General features: G+C 44.1%; 1 protein-coding gene across 6 annotated transcripts in view; it reads left to right on the top strand.

Annotated features, from left to right (window-relative positions):
- The window catches only part of PPP1R12B (protein phosphatase 1 regulatory subunit 12B), a 127,908-nt gene extending 110,161 nt beyond the window's left edge, over positions 1–17,747 (top strand). For 5 of the 6 annotated variants that reach the window (XM_068918086.1, XM_068918085.1, XM_068918082.1 and 2 more), the window contains 5 exons: positions 142–292; positions 1,486–1,590; positions 1,875–1,928; positions 4,626–4,676; positions 14,281–17,747. In XM_068918086.1, the coding sequence (XP_068774187.1) occupies positions 142–292; positions 1,486–1,590; positions 1,875–1,928; positions 4,626–4,676; positions 14,281–14,367 (448 nt within the window). In that variant the 3' untranslated portion in view covers positions 14,368–17,747. Of the gene's footprint in view, positions 1–141; positions 293–1,485; positions 1,591–1,874; positions 1,929–4,625; positions 4,677–5,002; positions 5,071–14,280 lie in introns of all 6 variants that reach the window. The other variant, XM_068918084.1, reaches the window with a different exon arrangement.
- Positions 17,748–19,083: the final 1,336 nt, after the last annotated feature.

The raw sequence follows: 19,083 nt of genomic DNA, 5'->3' as shown, positions 1-19,083 counted from the left end.
GCAGGGTGGAGAGTGCTGTCAGCAGTCCCAGTGCCTATTCTCCGCTGGGTCTCACACAGCCTTGAGTCCCAACCAGTCAGGCTCATACTGACTATTCAGGCTAATATCTGCTCCACAGTGCTAATCTTCTTTGTGTTTTAGGTTGGAATCAGCTGCAAATCCTACCACCAGTGACTCCTCCTCCTATGGTGATCGTACCTCCAGCCGCTCCAGTGCCTACACCCGGAGAGAGAACCGGTTAGCTTCCCTCAGCGCCAGAACAGAAGAGGAGAGTAACAGGGACTATAAAAAAGTAGGATTGCTTAAATGTCCTATTGATACTGCATGCACCTTAGAAGCTGCTTGTTGCTGCAGAAACCTGCACTGAGAGTCTTTGGAAAGAAAGAGAAAAGGGGATTATTTTCATTCGTTGCAAATCAAAAATCACTTAGCTTGCAAGCTATCAGCCTCATCATAAGACCTTTTTCTATTTCCATTGCCTTTTGAAAATCACACTTTTTTGAATGCATCAGTGTGTCAAAGGGGTAAAAAGGACAAGGAGTAAAAGGAAACCATGCAAAGTCAGATATCTGGGGAAGAGGGAGCGAGGCTGCAGAAATGCTTAGGAGAGATTAGTAAAGAAGCAAGAAAGAATATTGCTGAGCACTACCAGCATGGTTCAAGCATGCAGATCCCAGTGCGCTGCACTACACTCCAGATTTTTTTTTTCAAAAGCTCTGCAACTTTCAGTATAATCCTTGAAAGCCAGTAGTATGTACTGCCATGTCCTCAGAGTGCGTACACGTACAACAATGCAAAGAGCATACGAAAAGTAAACAGATTAAGATGACCTTAATTCTTAAGTGGCTATAGAATTTAAAAATATGGTACTAGAAAGTCTTGCTTGCCTCCACTCTTCCTTATGAACAGGTCTGTCCAGAAGAACCAGGCCCTATGCCTAATTTGTTCTCTTAAAGTGATGGAAATTCTGCTGGTTTGAGGGGAAAAGAAAATCATCATCTTCCATTTAGGATTGGCCTAAAATTGTCCTCAATTTTCCTCCTTTTTCCTCCTTTTTAAAGTAAAAGCACAGAAAAGCAGCTAGGGTGTGTTGTGCTGGGGAGCACAAAAGAATCATGAGTTCGGATGCGTTCAGCATACATGCATTCTGTATGGATTATTGTAGTTCTTTATTATACTTGATGGCTTACCTAAAGTAAAAACCCTCCTTTTCTTTGCTTCCCGGCTGTGTTTAAAGAACTTATAAAATTGACCAATTCTTTTCATATTTCACATGAATTGTGACAACACAAGTAGAGCATCCAAACTGGGCCTGTTTGCCCGTCTTCTAATGTCCTGACATGGAGGAGCAATCCAAACCCCACAGCTGCATCTGTCCAGCGCTGAGTATGATACATGTCTGCTTGGAGCAGTATGGTGGGATTGGCTCTGTGCAGTGGTTGAAGAGTGGCCTTGTTAATTGAAATATTTTGTTTCTTTTTGCAGTTATATGAAAGTGCCCTGTCTGAAAATCAAAAGCTGAAATCAAAACTGCAGGAAGCCCAGCTTGAGTTGGCTGACATCAAATCAAAGTTGGAAAAAGCAGCCCAGGTAAGGCAAAAACAGGCTCTTAGATTGGCAGGATTGAGCATTGGCTGATGACAAGCTAAGGTGTGCTCTGGTATGGAAAAATGCATGGGGGAAAGGATTAGCTCATGTGAGGGAAGGAGCTACAGAGGAGACTGTTATTGTTCACAGAAGTAAGTATGGTGTGAATGGTTCTCTAAGGATTGCTTCTTCTCTGTGCGAGCGCATCTGTAGGCTACCTAGGCCTTTGTGCTGCATCCTATGAATGCCATTCTGTTTTAATAGCTTTCTATTTTTACTTTATGTAGCAGAAACAGGAGAAAACTTCTGACCGATCTAGCATGCTGGAAATGGAAAAAAGGGTGCGTATCTCTGCAGTCTTTGCCTCCTGTTGCTGTGGTGGACATAGTAGTTTCTTGAAGGAAAATGCTAATTAAAAGATACGTTATATCTTTGCCTTGTGGAGTGGTGTACAGTGATAATTGCATTCTGACCTTTTCGGTGTTTGCAACTTTTCTGCTTAGCCTTTAGAGCAACTAAATCTAATTTCTTTCTTTTGTCACAAGAAACTGCAGACCTACAAATTATAATTTGTGGTACTAAGGGACTGTTGATCCATTGTGCTTTAAAATCTTTTTGAGCCTTATAAATAAATAGACTGTTTTGGTTGAGGAGGGAAAGGGACAACAAAACACAATGCTAGTTGGGTGTTGGTCATGTGATTATACTTGAACTCTGAGTGTTTGAATGCTCCTTCTTCCTAATTGAGCAGTCAGATTATTGCAGTGAATTAAGCTTAACTTGCAGTCTCTAGCTGAATCACTGTCTTAAATGATCATAGATTCATTCTGATTGGAAGGGACATAAGGAGGTTTCTGGTCCAATCTCCTGCTCAGAGCAGAGTCAACACTGAATTTGGACAAGATTGCTCAGGGCTTTGACCCATCCTATCTTGAAGACTTCCAATACAGAGATTCAGCAGCTTCTTTGGGCCCCTTTATTCCAGTGCTAATATGTCCTAATATAGTGAATTTTTTTCCTTATATCTAGTCAGAACCTCCCCTGCTTCAGCTGATGAGTATTAGCTCTCATTCTCCTGCCATGTACCTCAATAAAGGGCCTGGCTTCAGCTTCTCAGTAGCCCCATCTTAGGTATTGGAAAGCTGCCATTAGTTCCTCCTGAAGTGCTTCATCTCCTGAATTTTTAGGAGTTTTTCTGCCTGGTAGAACCAAATGTTTAAATCCAGTTCCTGCCATGAAAGACTTAAATTATTTCTGTGTAAACTCTTTCTGGGATTTGCTGGAGGTATTCCAGAGAAGGCCGCATTCAGGATCTCCACAGGACAGAAGCAGAATTAGGTGAAGCTCATCAGCACCCAGTACAAGTATGTGATCTACCTACCAGGTTAGGTGCCTAGGTTTCTACTGCTGAAGTTAGGCAGGTTCCTGAGGCTGACCTGCCCCTTGGGCCCATGACACTGCCCTGTAAGCTGAGCTGAGCATCTTTACACCGGTCTGAAGCCTGTGACTGAGATTCTCAAAACAGTGATCCATGTAATCCTGATTCTTAGGTGTGCTTAAAGCAGGCTTAATGTGGTTATCAGAAACACAGCAGCCACTTTTGTCTAAATAGAGCAGCTGGGGAAAGTCATGACATGGATGTAGATTTTTTTTTTGTAAAACAGTGTGGTGGTCAGAGCACTTGGCCAGAGTGGGCCTTCCCCAAGCAGAGGGAGTTTCAACCACAAATCCCATCTCCTACCTGTAAGATGCTTCCAAGTTGTGTCAACGTCCTGCATCACTTTTGTTGAGTTGGTATCACTGCAGCTGCAAATAACAGGTTTCTGAAATTTAGAAAGAAAGTGCTTGACTGTTACTCAGCAAAGAGAGTGTTAACAGGTTAAAGGGTGTCTTGTTCTGGCCCTGCTTCCAGGATGGCTTATGCATTTTGCACTGAAGAAGCACTGGATGGAGTGTGTTGGCACTGAACAAGTGCTAACAAAGAGGCACCTAGAACCCCTTCCTTCCAGGGCTACACTCTTCTGTTTTGCTTGCTCTCCTTCTGACCTCATGTTTCTTTGCAGAGAGCAAAGGAGTAGGGAAAGAGTGTGTAAAGGTTGTTCCTAACTCACACTTGCCATTTCCTCCTGATCAGTGCACTTTTCCTGGGGTGGTTTGAATCGTCTCACGCTGATTGAGTGTTGATCTTTCCCCTCTGGCTGTCCAGTGAGGGCTCCGTCAACGTTCAAATAGTAAAGCATACCTGTGTAGCCATCTACATCCCAAAATGCTTGGAAAGCAGACAGCTTTACGACTTCAAATCCCTAAATTAGTTTGGGAGAAGCAGGATTTTCCAGACACCTTTTCATGTTCAGTTTCCTATTGTACTGCCTTGATGGGTTTCCTCATCGCCTTCCGCCTGTTTGTGTTGGCAATGATGAGTCCTAAACCTTTAACTCTACCCATTCACTGTATACAGAATATATATGCTTAGTACGGTGCTAGCCCCAGAGCCAATAGCCTAGAAGTTAATCTGGTGGTAGTCAGTACCATCCTACACAAGTCTCTTGGTGGATTTGGACCTATGTTAGATGAAATCTCCCTCAGTCTCAGGAAGTTTTATCAAGGCTGATCTTTGTTAGTACTAACTTGGGGTCCTTCAGTAGCTGTGCAGGTACATCAGTCGGTGATGGGCAGGGCGAGGCAGTTAAATCCATGGCTTCCTACAGAGCTCAAAATAACGTTTCTTCAGAAAGTTCTGAAAACTGGGATCACTGAAGGGGTCTAAAGAGAGCTCGGGTTCCAGAGAAGATCTGCCTAAATGGGCATAGCACATATTGTCTATAGCTTTACCTGCTGCCATGTTCCATGGTGTTTTTACTTCTGTAGCACATCTGCTGATCAGCTCCTGCTTTTGTAACTTGTATATCACTTTGGGATGCTTTTCAGTGAATACTCCTATAGAAATACAAGACTCTCTTTTTTTAAAAAAGAAAACGTACTGTAATTTTTTCTTCTAAATCCACATGATCATCTTTGTTATGAATCTTTCCAAACAGGAGAAGCGAGCCCTGGAGCGGAAACTCTCTGAAATGGAAGAGGAGATGAAGGTATGAAAGAATCTATTCCCTCTGTCTATTCCATTTTTTTATACTTTTATTAATGTCTTTTGGGTTTGTCATCCAGGAATAGGATACTAAAGGTATGCATGGAAAGGGACTCATGTATTACCTCTGAGTGTGTTCCTTTACGCAGTCAGAACTTACATGAATGGCCATGTTCTCTGAACATGGAATACTAATAAAACTGCTCTGCTCTCATTCATCTGATTGCACCATATGTTTATTTGTTACGCTGTTTGATCTGAGAACTGTGAAAGCTGTTTCTCCCTAAACACTTTCCAAAACTAACCTTTTGTGACATCGATGAGTTTCAGTGTGCTGATCCTCTGTGCGCTGAAAAGTCTGCGGCCCAAGTTATGCCCTTGTGGTTCCCTCCAGATGGGTAAGAAGGCAAAGCTGGCTTTTGAGATCACGCACACTAGCCAGGGGAAAACACGGAGTGATTGTATTTCTGTATTCCTTTTCAAAAGCATGTTGAAAGAAGGCTGTGTCAGTAAGTCAGCCAGGAATAGATTTCAGCAAAGAGGAATTTGCTTCTGGATGAAACGTACAGCATGGCTTACTGTCACAGGACATCTCCCCACAGACTGTTCCTTTGCGTTCTCCTCTCTCTTGTGTCATTGCTTCAGAGGACGGTAGTCCAACTGTCATGGCTTGGATGCCCTGCGAGCACTGGGCTAGCGGGGAGCACTACAGAGCAGGAAGCAGTACGGTTTGCTGCCTCAGTACACACCAGCATTACATCATTTTATGCTGTACTTCTATTCTAATGCTCGTATTCACCAAATGCTCCTTGTTCTGTACCCTGTGGTTTCATTCCCTTTTAGCATGATCCAGGTGGGACCGAGCTGCCTCCCTTTAGCAAGGAAGGACACTGCTCAGGGCTGAGAGCACTGACCTCTCCCAGCACAGTGCGCTGATGGAAACAATTTCCTGCCGTCCTGGAAGAGGTTCCAACTTTACGTTTCTGTTGAAGCTGCATATATTTTCCATGCACACATCTTTGAGAGGAACCGTTGGCTTATGCTGCATTCTTCTGCTGCAATAAGTAACAGAATGATTTGCTGGAGTCTTACTGTAAAGGCTCTCTTGTTCTTTTGGAGAGCAGAAAATAAACGTGGATGTATTAACTAGAAGGGGAAGGAGAAAGGACTGAACATGCCTGAATTTCATATTCTGTGTTCACTCAACAGGTGGCAACTTTTAGCTCCAGAAAGACTTTTTTTAAATACAAAAATATGACCTTCCAGAGAAAACACAGACAATAGCAGTTTGCATATTTTTCAGCAGGAAAAACGATTTCTTTAGCTGTGTCAATTACACCAAAAAACAGCTCAGTCCATGGAGTAAAAAGACCAATTGGTGTCCTCTAGTGGTCTGTCAGTTTTGAACAGTTACATTGGTTCAGAAAGCAATTAATGAAAGGAGGTGCCTGTAGGAACTGTTGGATGCACAGAAAGTGCCTCTGGTTCAGGTAGCCTGGAGCTGCAAATTGGTGAAAACCAAGATGGTGCAATGGGAAAAACACTGCTGGAAGTTTGACTTGTTCTTATATTATCCCTGAAGCTGCTGGTCACTGTTAGAGACAGGACATGAGCGAAAAGAGCCTTTGGTCTAGTCAATGTATTTGCTATTAGCAAAAGACCCCAAGGCTGATAATGAGCTATCAGATTCCCTAGAGTGACACTTACTCTTTGGTGTGTTCCTACTGCTTAAAACAATCAAAATAGCCTTTTGTTAGTAGAATAAACATGAAATTTGAAAATCTCTCTTCTGGGATACGGCTACATTTCCATTAGTCTTGCCAAAAACTTGAGCATGTGATCAGCCTGTGTGTTCTGTGGCATTTCTTTCTTGACAGCCACTTAATAAAAAGGAGTTTAAAGTTTCTGAAGGTAAAAACATTAAACCGGGCAAAGCTTGTATGTGTCCGTAAGGAAGGCGGACTTTCTGTGTCCGCTTCCATCTTGCCTTAAAGTGAGAATCAGCCCTGTTCTGTTTGTGCAGACTGAGATAACCTCCAAAGAATGTCTGTGTTAATCCCAATTGTATATGTGGCACCATGAAAACAAACCTATTAGTTCTGGTTAGACTTGCCTTCGGATTATTTAGCTAATTGGATAGCTATTGAGCAAAATCAGAAGGAAGAAGTAACTTAAGCAAATCCACTAGCTGTGTTTAACGTGAAGAGCGCAGAGGGAAAATAAGCAACCATCTCATAGGAATACTGCAATTTTCAGCATTTTTCCCACTAGTCTTTGAATTGAATCAGACTATCACAGCCCACATCCAGTTTTTTGATGCTGGAGTGTCTGTATCTAGCGCTATGTCCAGTTCTGTATATCAGGTGTCCTGGCCAGAGCGACGTGAAAGGATTTCCTCTCCTTGCAGCTGACTTCTTAGGAAGAGGAGGCACAGTAGTTGTTACAGGAAAATCCTGGGTTTCTGTGGTAGAATGCTTTGTACTTCATCCTATGCTTGAGATAGTGATCTTTGTCCCTTGCATGAGTTTAACCACCACTAATGAAGCAATCAAGAAATGGAGAGGAGTGGGACAAAATAAGTGATCTCAAAGAATTCTTTGGTGCTAGAGTTGCTCCCGCAGGCCCTGCTCTTGCAAAGATGACACAGTAGTACTGCATTTTCCTAGGTGATCCCGGAATTTGACTGGAGATACAGGAACTTGGCAAAGGAAGGAGAAAGAAAATTAGCATTTGCACTGAACTGAATGCAGTGCCAAGTGCCTGAGGTCCCAACTTAACACTGCAATTTTCTTGAAGGTCACAGAAGCTTCTTTATTCTGTAGCACCGCTGCACCTCCTGGCCTCATGCATTGTGCATGCTTTGGGCGTTTTTATTTCCCCTTGTGTGGTAGGCACAAAATCCTTTAGTTGAAGGCTGAACTGAGAAGCTGGCATTCTGTAGTCCAAGTATCAAGCAGAGTGATAAGCAGTCACAGCAGTATCGACCAGGTTCTGGTCTTTGCCCTTGGCTTCGAGCCCAGCTTTCCGGCCTTTGCTAGTTTTTGTTGAGCATAATAAGTAGAAGACTGTCCTCGCTGGAGCACATACATGCTTCAGCGCAGGTGATCCTGTTATTGCCTGCCACAGCGTGCTGACGCTGAGCTGTGTTTGATTCTGCCATTCATAAGTTTAGCGCTATACTGGAAAATATAGGTAGTCTCTAAAACAGTCATAATCCTTTCCATCTTATATCTCACTGCATCCTATTCTACATATGTTTAGGTCTTTGACGTTTTCTGCCAGCTGCGATCTCTGCAATTAAACAGAGAGCTTTTATAACCTGCGACACCACAAAAAGAGATGGCTCTTCCAGTATGAATCTTCCTCCTGCTGTTCTGGGGTGTAATTCATCATAAGATCAACACCTCAAAGAGTGTGATGACTATCTCCTCACTGACCGCAGGGGGAGACTGCACAGATAGGGTAAATTAAGTGGTAGATAGATTAACTAAAATTGGGTAGAAAATGAATCTCACTAGTAAGATTTCTCTGAAGCTTTTGGCAGTCTGCCGGCCATAGCTCTGTCTCAGGACCTCTTGGTTTATCTGCTGTCAGAAATTTGATGACGGCTGAAGTTGATAGGAGTGGTTAATGTCAAAGGGTAAGTAGCAAGAGCCAACCTTTTAACCAACTTTCAGCCCTCATCTATGTTGCCTCAGTTGGTTTTGCAAGGCTTTTAGATGAGATCTCTTGATTCGTTAGCTGGGAATAAAGGTAGTGATTTTGGGTAGTTAGAACTGAGCTGAAGGGTGAGGGCTACGTGGAATGCTTCTTTTTTATACAGATATGAGCCCTAGGACGAAAAGATCCTAGGATGCAGTGAGTCCCTTGGTAACGGTAGCCAGGTCCATGTCATGCACGTCAGGTGCAAGTTCTTCATCTCACAACAGATTTACCAACACTACCGCTGGTTAAGAAAAGTTTGGTTAGTCCCATAAATAGTGACCCCTCTTTGAATGCTTTGTGCTGACTGATAAAGAGAGTTCATTTCCCAGGAGATCCTTCCCTTCGTCTCCTCCCTGCTGTTGTAAGCGTACACAGGGAGGAGCCCGTTGGTTTGCGAATAGGATGGAAGCTGATTTGATTGTGAGCTAGGGGTTTTTTCCACTTGAACTCGGGATTACTGTTCTCGCAGATGTTTTTCTTCCTGCCTGCCTTCTGCTCAGTGTCTGTGCTCCCGCTGCTGGACTAGTTCTCAGGAGGAAAGAGGGACCGAGCCTGCCCAGAAAGCAGCTCTCGACCCCTCAGTATTTCCTGGCACTTGCCGTTGGTATAAATGCCGAGCATATGGTTTTGCTTTAGTGTCACTGGGAAAAGTCTTCCATGTACCAAAAATGGCTAATGTCTTTTACTGCTTTACTGTTCTACCTTCTCCATTGCTTTTATGTTCTGTATCTTCCTGTTGCAGCTATAACTGTGCTAACCCTGTCTTTCAGGGCTTTATTTCTACAGTGTCCTTTGCCTGTTTCTTTCTTTTGTAACTAAGAATGCCGTGTTTTCATACGCCTCCTGTTTAAGATGCTGTCATTCAAGCTCCTCTAGTTCAAATGAGTGGTTTAAATCCCTAACTTTTCACCTCTGAAGAGCAGCGATAAATTTAGTCGGGTGACAGAGAAGAGTTGAATCTTAGCAGAGATCTATGGAAAAACACACACGCGCACACCTTTCGGCAGGACTGAAAACAGGGCAGACATCAGAGCCGTAATTCAGGGGGCGCAGCAAAGAGGGATGTGAGCGGATGCAATATGTGTCTCAGTGGTGCACTGTAGGGCAGTGGCACTTTTAGGTGCTTCAGTCTGGGTGCATTTTAAAGTCTCCCGTGAAGCTCTGACCACTCTTTGCTACACAAGGCTACTTTAGGTTTTAGCAACATATGAAGAAAAAGAGTTTTAAAGAAATTCACAATTGCCAGCAGTACTTTCAAAGCCTGTGTAGTTGATAAGCCAATGTGGCTATTCTCGTAGTAGTTCATGAGTTGAAGAGCTATGTGCTGGTGGAGCTCACAAGCTGAAATATAACCTACAAGAGGCCACCCTGCTTTGTGGTGGGAAAACACCTTTACTAGACCATTCTGAAGGCTGAAGTATCCTCGGTGTGTTGTACGGCTTTCCTTGTGTGCATCTGAACTGCTGACCGTCTTGCACTCACTGCTGCTAATTTTCCTTTTTTTTTAATTACCCGTTCTTTACTGCTTGTGAACTAAATTCACATTTCTGTGCCCTTTTGTCTTCGTGGTATGTCGTCTCTGTATTTTTTCTGTCCACTCCTGTCACTCTCTGCAGAATCTCCACCAGCTCAAACAGATTCACACTCTGAGGCAGATGAATGAGCAACTGCTGGCTGAAAACAGGGCTCTGACCCGGGTCGTAGGCAGACTCTCAGTGTCTGCTAAGCCCTCCGAATCAGAGGAGCTGTAGCTGCTTTCCCTCCGGCGCATCTCGCCTCCCTCTTCCACTCTTCCAGGCAGGTCTCCGCTCTTCTTGTCCGAGCTGTTCCCCCGCCTCGTTGCCCTTGAGGGTGTCTGATGAAGCTTGTGACTCAAAACCAGCATGTGGCAACAGATTCTTTGAAAGCCAAAAAGCCAAAAGCATGGTGTTGTTTCCCTTTTTGGACATAGGGTTTCAGCGTAGACTGTTTGCATTTAGTTGTGCTGATTTTGGCTCTGCTTGGAAGATACTGACCTCGACCGTTTTACTAACCACCCACATCCGGGGGGCCATGTTTTCCCAGTGGTGTACATCATCCCAAAGAAAACTAGGAGGACATATGCACCCCCTCTCACTTGGAAGCCTAAAGAGTACATGTTGGAGTGGATGGCACCAAAAAGGCTACTGAGGAGCAGAAGATCAGCTGCTTCCTGGTGACTTAACACTGACAAATGGCTTTCGGGTGATTTGTAAGTGCCAATAGGTTAGCCAGCATCCCCTTCCCCATTATTTTATCTCAAAATAGGTGTGTGTTATGGTATGTCTCTGATCATAATAGAACTCTTATTAAATTTGGCTTAGTTCAGTGAGAAGCTGGCACCTAGCAAATAAGGTTATCCAAAGCCAAAATTAACAGTTTAACACATTTCTAGGGATGTTATGAAATACACACATTTCAAATGGGAAGACGATCTAAAAAAAATCTAGAGCTGGGCTGTTCTCAAAAGATTTTCTTAATCACTTGAGTAAGGAAACAAGTTCCTTCCCCCATTTTAAAGAAATAAATTTTTTGCTCTGAATTTATGTGCTGCAGCATCTCCTCTGCCTTCTGCGGTCTGGCTACAAGGAAGGTGACGAGATAGGAGGCAGACCAGCAGCTTTTTCTTTTTTCATCTTGTTTTAAATTCTCCGCTGAAAAATGAGTGTTTGAAATCTAAGGATGAGCCTTCCGCAAGCTTTACACTCACATACCATGCAGTGACATAGCATCCTTTCTTGCTACATCTTTGGTTCAGTGCTGAAGTAGAACAGAAAATGCTTCTTCCTCCAAGCCCTACCTGTGTTTTGCAGGTTAGTAGAGAGGTATTCAGGCCCCATTAGACAGCTATTTTATTTAAAGAAATGAAGGAGCAGTATGCTCTAGTGGGCTGGAAATGGCACTAGGGTATGAAAAAAATCTATTCTTAGACTACAAATTATTTCAAAAATGATTAATCATAGAAACAAACTCCCCGGGGGGTTGTGGCTTCTCATTTCCAGGAGTCTCAAATCAAGACAAAATGTTTTATCATACACATGCTCTTGGCTGAGTATGTGAGTATTTAATATTTTGTGGCCTGAATAGCGCAGATGGTCAGATGCAATGATCTCCCCATCTTTCTGGTTTAAATCTGCAAAAGTATTCTTGAATTTGTCACTGACTCACTCGTTATCATTAGCAGTGACTTTAAGTTATTTGCTTTCCTACCTTACTTTGAGATCTGAGAGGGAGGATTGACCAAAATTCTTCCAGACTCAGAGAAATAGTATTTTGCAAGCTCTAAGTCACCCATCTCTCTTTTTCTGCTAGGATATAATCACATTATCACCTCTCCCCAGCAGACATCCCCTCTACGCTGAAGGTGCCACCACCTTTTCTCTCGTGCAAGCTAGCTGAGACATGTATAAGCATTACCAACTTGTGTTCAGCTTTGCAGTTTACTGCTTCTGGGTCTGAGCTGAAGCAGGGTTGCGTGTCTGTGAGCTCATCTGATTTTTTTTTTTTTTAATCTCTTCCGGTAGATTTAATGAAGGGTATTACTGTTAACTCTAAACCTTGTCTCACTCGGGTCCTTAGACATCATAGCTGTACAGTAATACCACTATTTGAAACTGTGGCAGATTTACTACTACATAGCAGCAGTGTCGCTTTTTAAAGGATCTTGTTTTCTTAAATCCACATAATTTTCCTCCTCTTTGGAGGAATGAAATTTAACAAGTTTTGTTTTAGCTTTCAGAAAGCTTCACTGGAAACCGATGGAGTCATGCTACAGCTATGAATCGTCTCAAGAAGTATTTATTTTACACTTAGTTATGTTCCTTCCTCTTCCAGTCAATCAGCAAAGTTGCACTGAAGCATGTTTGCAAAAGGCAGCCAACATCAGAGCTTCCAGTAAGCTGTAAAATTTGAGTTGTTGCTCTCTGATGTTGCTTATGGGAACCTGTGGCAGGATTATCTCTTCCAAAGCCAGGAAACAAATGGCAGGATTTCAGAGCACTATCTTATTAGAGCAATGGACGCGTTCAAGACTGCATGGCACCCCGAACAGTGATGTAGAGAGGACAGGGGGTTAAAACTAGTCCAGTGCATTGCATGCTTTGTGGTGAGTTTTAGATGAAGCTCAGGAGCAAATGGAGAGATATGCAGTGAGAAAGCAAATGCTTTCCCTGTTTCACTGCGTCCTTGGCACTTTGGTGACAGGTGATGCCTTTCATCTGGCCGTGGGCAACTGTGTAATGAGTCATGACTTCTCTTTCTGTAACGGTCCCTGTCATGGAAATTTCCCTGTAGCACCAACACCGAGACCAACGTGATACATTTTAAAAAGGAAATAAATCGCTAGCTGAAGCTCCATCCAGCCCATCCCTTAGTTTTGCCTTTTCCCCAATACGTTGCAATTCTGCACTTTTCTGCCTTCTCTTTTTCTCGCAAAACCTTCCATTGAGTGCATTGAACGCCAGGTGTGGCTGTAGGGATGGGGTGCACAGGTTGCAATCAGGCTGTGCAAGTATGTCCTGGCATGACAGTTAAAAGAGAGAATTGCTCAAGCAGGAACAGTGTGTGATGCCATTCCATTTGGGCAGCTGCCTGATCACATAGCAATGGTAACGGAAGAGGTGCAAATTAGATGGCCAGGAAGGAGTTTGTGATCAGAGGTAGATCTGCATGTTTCCACGGAGAAAGGAGAGCATAGTGTTGTTCCACTGGGGAACAACAGCTGGGATTTCATATTTGGGGGAATTCCTGCGTCTCTAAGATCTATATCGATGTAGGTAAGTCGTTGCTGTGCTTATGCCAGGCTCGTTTGTGCCTGCATGTGACCGCTGGCCATCCTAGCTTGTCCTAGCAGGGTCTGCTGCCGATCGCCCTCAGGGCTGCTGATATCCTATACTTAGATGAGTGCTACACCTTTCATGTTACATCCTGAGACAGGCCAGATTGGGTCTCTTTCCACTTCCTGAATGGATGAGGACAGTCCCATCCTGTGAGCCATTCACTGAAGGTCACCTACCAGCAGTGTGGGAAACATGGGAATTGGGGCTTGTTTGGTCAATAAGAAATGCTTCAGACGTTTTGTCAAAGTTATTTCTTCCTGTATTTCCAATATAAAAGCACTCTAATTTTTGCCTTTGTTGCAACCCCCGTTTTAACTCCAGTATTGAACATTGAGCACCAAGGAGGTATCTACTGAGGCAGTATGTTCGACCAGTCTTTTAGCCATGGCATGAGCATATGCATTAAGTATCTCTGGGATCCCAAAGAGATTTGTTTTTATTCTAAAGAGATTTTGCAAACCAGAGTTAGTCCAGTTTTGAGTCAAAAATCCAAAGTAGAAAAACTTTCACACTTTTACTGTGTTTGACAAAATTGAAAAAACGATCAGGGAAAAATGTCTTCACTATTTGCTTTTCTGCTGAGCCTTAATTAGCCACTGGGAACAGGTTGGGAATGGAACAACTCTGAAAAGGTTCCTGCCCTCCCACCTGGTCCTGACTTAGTGCTGGGGCGGTGGCGCTGCTTCTCACCAAGGGCTTTTTTTGGCTCCTGGGGCTCTCTCACTCTTGGCTCAAGGCTCCCCTTGACCCCTCCGCCCTTACATCTCTCTGAAAGCCAGTCCTTAAAAGACATGGAGACATTATGTGGAAAAATCCTGAGCGCTATAAGGGCAGTGGATGAGGGGTGTATGGTAAGGAAAGCCCTGCACGCTTCTTTGGCACGCCGATCTCGAGAAGGATGTGAGCTGAGCAGCCAACTGCTGCTGTCGCTCTGTGGATGTGGCTGTAACTCCCCTTCTCCCCGCTGCTTTTCCCTCCGAGCTGTCGGACTTTTCCAGCCATCAATGGCGAGAGGTTTAATCCTGCCTTGTCTTTGTCTTTGTGCAGATTTTGACAGAGCTGAAGTCAGACAATCAAAGGCTGAAAGATGAAAACGGAGCGCTCATTCGGGTCATCAGCAAGCTCTCCAAATAGGAAGCCTGAGCAAAGGCAGGATGAAGAGGGGTGTCCTACACAAGCTGCCAACCCTGCCACCAAGCCCTCCCCACCTCTTTTCCTCCTATCAAAAGTACAGCAAGCATTTCAGCCATGGGATCAATCTGTCACACCTGCCTTGCCCTGCCCTTTGCTGTACATTCCCTTACTGCCCTTGCTTCCCCCACAACACACACCCCTGCCTTTTTATTATTTTTAATTTAAGCACGTTGTGGTATCTCGGACATTTTATTCAAGGGAGAAGAGAAATGTGAGGACTGTGTTTGAGCTGCCAAAACTTTTTCTTCCTGAAGCCCGGTGTTTGGTGTTGGATTCCAGTCTGGAGTAGGTAGCCTCCACTTTTAAAAGTGATGCAGAAATACCTAAAGAACTAATCCAGCATGTCCAAGCCCTTTATTGATGGGAAATGTGAACAGGAGCTGTGACTCTTGAGGATGCACGTCAACTGCCCACATGAAATGTGGGACTCTGGTTAAAATGTGATGCTGTGAAAGACACTGGGGCTGATTTCTGAGACAGACTGATGAGAGCTGCTTTGCACAGAGACCTCGTTCTCCTTTTGCCCCAGTAGATCGAGTCTTTTTATTTAATGTAAGATTTTGAGTCTGTTCAGTAACATCAGTGCTGAATCTCAGCATCAGACCCCTTATCTCTCACCTTGCTTTTCCTCTGCAGCCTGGGTGATTAGGTATCATGCAGTATCCTTCTAGGGCTCCTATCTCAGTTACTGCACAGTTAGTGGTATCTGCTAATTGCATCTGGACTCTTGCCCCTTGCAATAGGATATATCACAGATACTTGCCAAGGTTTCTGAAGGAGGAGCTTGAACGAGTAGAGATCATCTGCGACTTTCACATGCATCTGTTACATCTGAGTGTGAATCCCTTGCAGGGAACTGTCTGCACCAGAAACCAGCCTCCCTTTCCTGATCTGGAACATTTTCCTGGAGGAAGAGCCCTGTAGAGGAGTTTGTTCAGATATTTCAGGAACTTTGCTTAGATTTTCAACATGAGGCTAACCAAAGGAAATGGAGCGCTGTTTTGTTTCTAGGCAATGGAGACGAGAGAGGGAATGGCAGAGTCCAGCTTCACCCACCCATCCATTGGTGAAAAAAACTTGATGCAGCTAGGTTTCAAGGCAGAGGAGCATGAAGCAGTGACCATTTGGCCTCCTGCATGCCTTGGAAAGGTGTGGGCACACTGGTATCGGAGTGGCAGGAAGGAACTATCCCTGGGCATGCTGGTAACTGTATCTCTAGGATGAAAGTCTTCTAACCCGTCAGAAGCTCGCAGTAAGACTTGACCTTGAAGGAGACCTCAAAAAGCTCTTTCATGTTATTTGTACTCAGAACAGTTTGAAATTGTTCACTCTATGGGCATTTAGACAGTGACTCCTCCACGTGCTGTGTGATTTTGATGATAGCCGCAGTTACCTGTCATCAGATCTGTTGAGCTTCCTCTTAATAGACTCCTCGCGAAAAATACCTTCTCTTTACAGAGACTTCTTGCTGTATCCAAACCACTTTCCCATCCACTTACTTACATATTTGTCCTTTCATTTCCTTTGTCCTTTGATTTCCCTGCTCTGCGTGGCTGAGAATTAGAGTCACAGTCATTGAACTTGTAGGTTACCAGGAAGAAATATTACCTACATTCATTCCCTGGTGCCTCTGCTAGCTTTGGCATATGGCTCCTGCAGGGCTGGTAGGAATCTTTCTGCTATGAGAGATGTAGATACGATACATGAACACGAGCATAACTCCTGACCGTGCTCAACAGGGTAAAATTGCTCTCTAACACTCTATCCTGGGCTTTTTGGAACCTTTTGCTGGTTATTGCTTCAGAAAGTGTGTTAATTTTCCTCTCCCTTGTTTCTTTTTTTTAAATTCTCAATTTTTTTCCTTCCCCTCCCCATCCTGCCTGCCTCCATCTCTCTAGTTCTCATTAGAGCTGCCAGTTTTTCCCAGGGCAGGTCTAGACAGAGCTTCCTCTTCCACCGCTCAGCCAGTGGAGTTACTTGAGCATGGCACGAGATGCCATTTCTCCTGGTACACTGAAGTGCTTCCTCTGCTGCTGTGCTTTGGGGAGGAAGAGACCAAAGCTGATTAATGGCATCAGGGTTTCTGCAGAGCACTGCCTAATCCAGGCATCCTTTTTTATTACTTTATTTTAACCCTGCTATATTTAACAGCTTTAAGGCTTGAAACCTGGTCAATGCTTTTTCTGCACGCCTTTCCTTCTTGGTGCACTCTTTATGTAAGTACTTCTGCATTTCTTGATGTTTCTTCTTTATGGCCCACTCCTTGCTTCAGACTTGGGCTTTCTCAGCTCTAAACGTGACAGGAGTCCAGTCACTTCTGTCTTGTATGAAGACGAAGAAATTCACCTGCTGGGGCTGCTGCTGTCGGTCGTTTTGGTTGCGAGCAGCGCTGACATGCCAACACGTGAATCTCAGATTGTGTGTTCCCAGCAGGACAAGGGACAAGACTGCAGAGTAAAGATCCTGTTCTTCTCACGAGGCAGGTCCCTGGAAGTGTGAAGAAACCTGATACCTGTTTAGGGAGAGGGTTCCACCCATTCTGACAAACCCATCCTGCACTGACGTTTTGCCCCCTTCCTACCAGGAAAGTCATTGCATTTTATCCTAAGGAACAATATGCAAAGGGTGCAAAAGGCTGAGTTCCTGTGTGGCACCTTTCTAAGCCAAACCACTTTAGATGAAGTGTCTGCTTAGCACTGGATTATCATCCTAAACTCTAACTAGGGTATAGGACCCACCAACAGTTTAGTCTCAGTGACTAGCCAAAGCTGTGAGTATTTCATGGTAACAATGTAATTGAGAACCAAATTATTGAGAGTAACCTATGGTCTCAGTTAACCATGTGTGACATAACCAGTGCACTGAGGAGATAAAATAATAGGATACCTTGCATTCTGCACGTGGGACAGAGTGCAAAGAAAGCAGTTTTTAAAACTGATCCCTATTTGAATCCAGAGCATTTGCCAGAGGTGCTCTCCATTGGAGAGCACAGAAGCTTTTTTCTAAGCAATTGCTTGGGGTGAATTCATTTTTATTGCTTGGGGTGAACCCACCTATTGTGGCTGCAAGTTTGATGGCTCTTTGTAAATAAACTCCTTGGAGAAAGCAGGACTAGCTTATGAGATGGGGAGAGAATGTATTTTTATGCAACTTTGAGTGGCCTTTCAAACCCTGAGATGAATGATTTGTTTTACTGGTTGTTGTTATATAGTATTATAAGTATTACGTGTTTGAAAGTTTGGGAATAATATTCACATCTATGATGCTTGTAAACACAACAGTATTTATAAATGAATAAAATAAGAGTTGATAAAATAGAAGCTTTGACTTTGCTTCCATCTTTCTCTAATAAGAACCAAGTGATGAGTTCGGATGAAGAACAGATATGGCTGTTGCTCCCAGCACCAGCTGAGGAGAGTAAGTCCGGCCAGTTGGGTTAGTTAACCTCAAACTTCAAAGACAAAACTAAAAGCACAGGAATCATTGTGTGTGCTCTTCATTTTTTCTGTATGTCCCCGTTTTCTCCAGAAGTTTTATTCAACGTATGTTTTGCGTTAGAAGTATCTGGGCATCTGTCTCTTGAGAGCAGCCTGCAAGTCTGGATTCTTTCTGTCATGGTCTCGCTGCAAGAGCATCGTCCCAGAGCAAATTAAATGTCAGCACTGAACTGGAGGCCAAAAGGGAGAAGCTGCTGTTAAGCTGTTTGTTTAGCTTGAAAAGCCTTGCTTTTTCAGCATTCCCATTGCACAACAGTAGCAATCATCTTTAAAAGCAGAATTGCTCTGGAGCTATGTACCTTATGCAGTTGTAGCACAAAGAAAGGCGACTTTGTGGACCCCACATGTTTAAGGAGAGCTCAGAAGAAGGAATTGTGGGTGTACATCCCTGAAATCCATCTAACTCATTTGGAAGGCACACAGGACAGGGTCACATCTGACCTGAATTGCGGGAAGCGTCTTGAGACATGGATGGGGAAGAAATGTTCCAGACATCATTTTTAAATAGGAATTAGAGGAGTTTATGAAGCTAAAAGCAAAATACTAAAATGGCCAAGCGTTTTCTTGCCAACTCCTGGCAGTTGGAGACATACTCCAGGCCCATTTCCCTTCTAATCAGGTCTCCCTCCACGATGCTGGAGCCCTGCTTTTGCTTTCCTCGAGCTTAGCCAGGATCAACCCATAGCGAAGACATGAGCGCCGCAGCCCACATCTTCAAACGTGTCTCAAGTAAGGTTGCTAGAAAACTCTACATAGGTAGTGTGGTCTTCGAAGCTGGTTATTGCAGCTTTCCCTTGGGGTTTATGGGTGCCCAGCACCTGTGCAAAGTAGAGCATGAATATGTGTCCTAAATGTGAACTTAAGGACCAAACTATAGGAGTTCAGGTGTGAAGAGTTTGGTGGTGACCTTTGACATCTCACCAGCCACACTTAACTGAGATGTGAGCTCAAACCGTTCAGCGGGGCGAGGGAGTAATGTTTGCGTGTGTGAGCTCGCATACATGTTTTGGGAGACCGGGGCTGCAGGCCGGCCCCATGCTTAGCTCGCAAGGCCCCTCGCAGGGCTCCCCCCACCCCCATCCCTCCCTCAATCCCTGGCTCACAGCCTTGAGACCTGGCCTTCCCTGTGGACGCCCCGCCGAGCCTCCCCTCAGCAAGA

This window comes from Struthio camelus, chromosome 24, assembly GCF_040807025.1.
Source record: "Struthio camelus isolate bStrCam1 chromosome 24, bStrCam1.hap1, whole genome shotgun sequence".
NCBI classification, from domain to species: Eukaryota; Metazoa; Chordata; class Aves; order Struthioniformes; family Struthionidae; genus Struthio; species Struthio camelus.
Note: the sequence above shows the minus strand (reverse complement) of the source record. Positions and strands in the feature narration are given on the sequence as shown.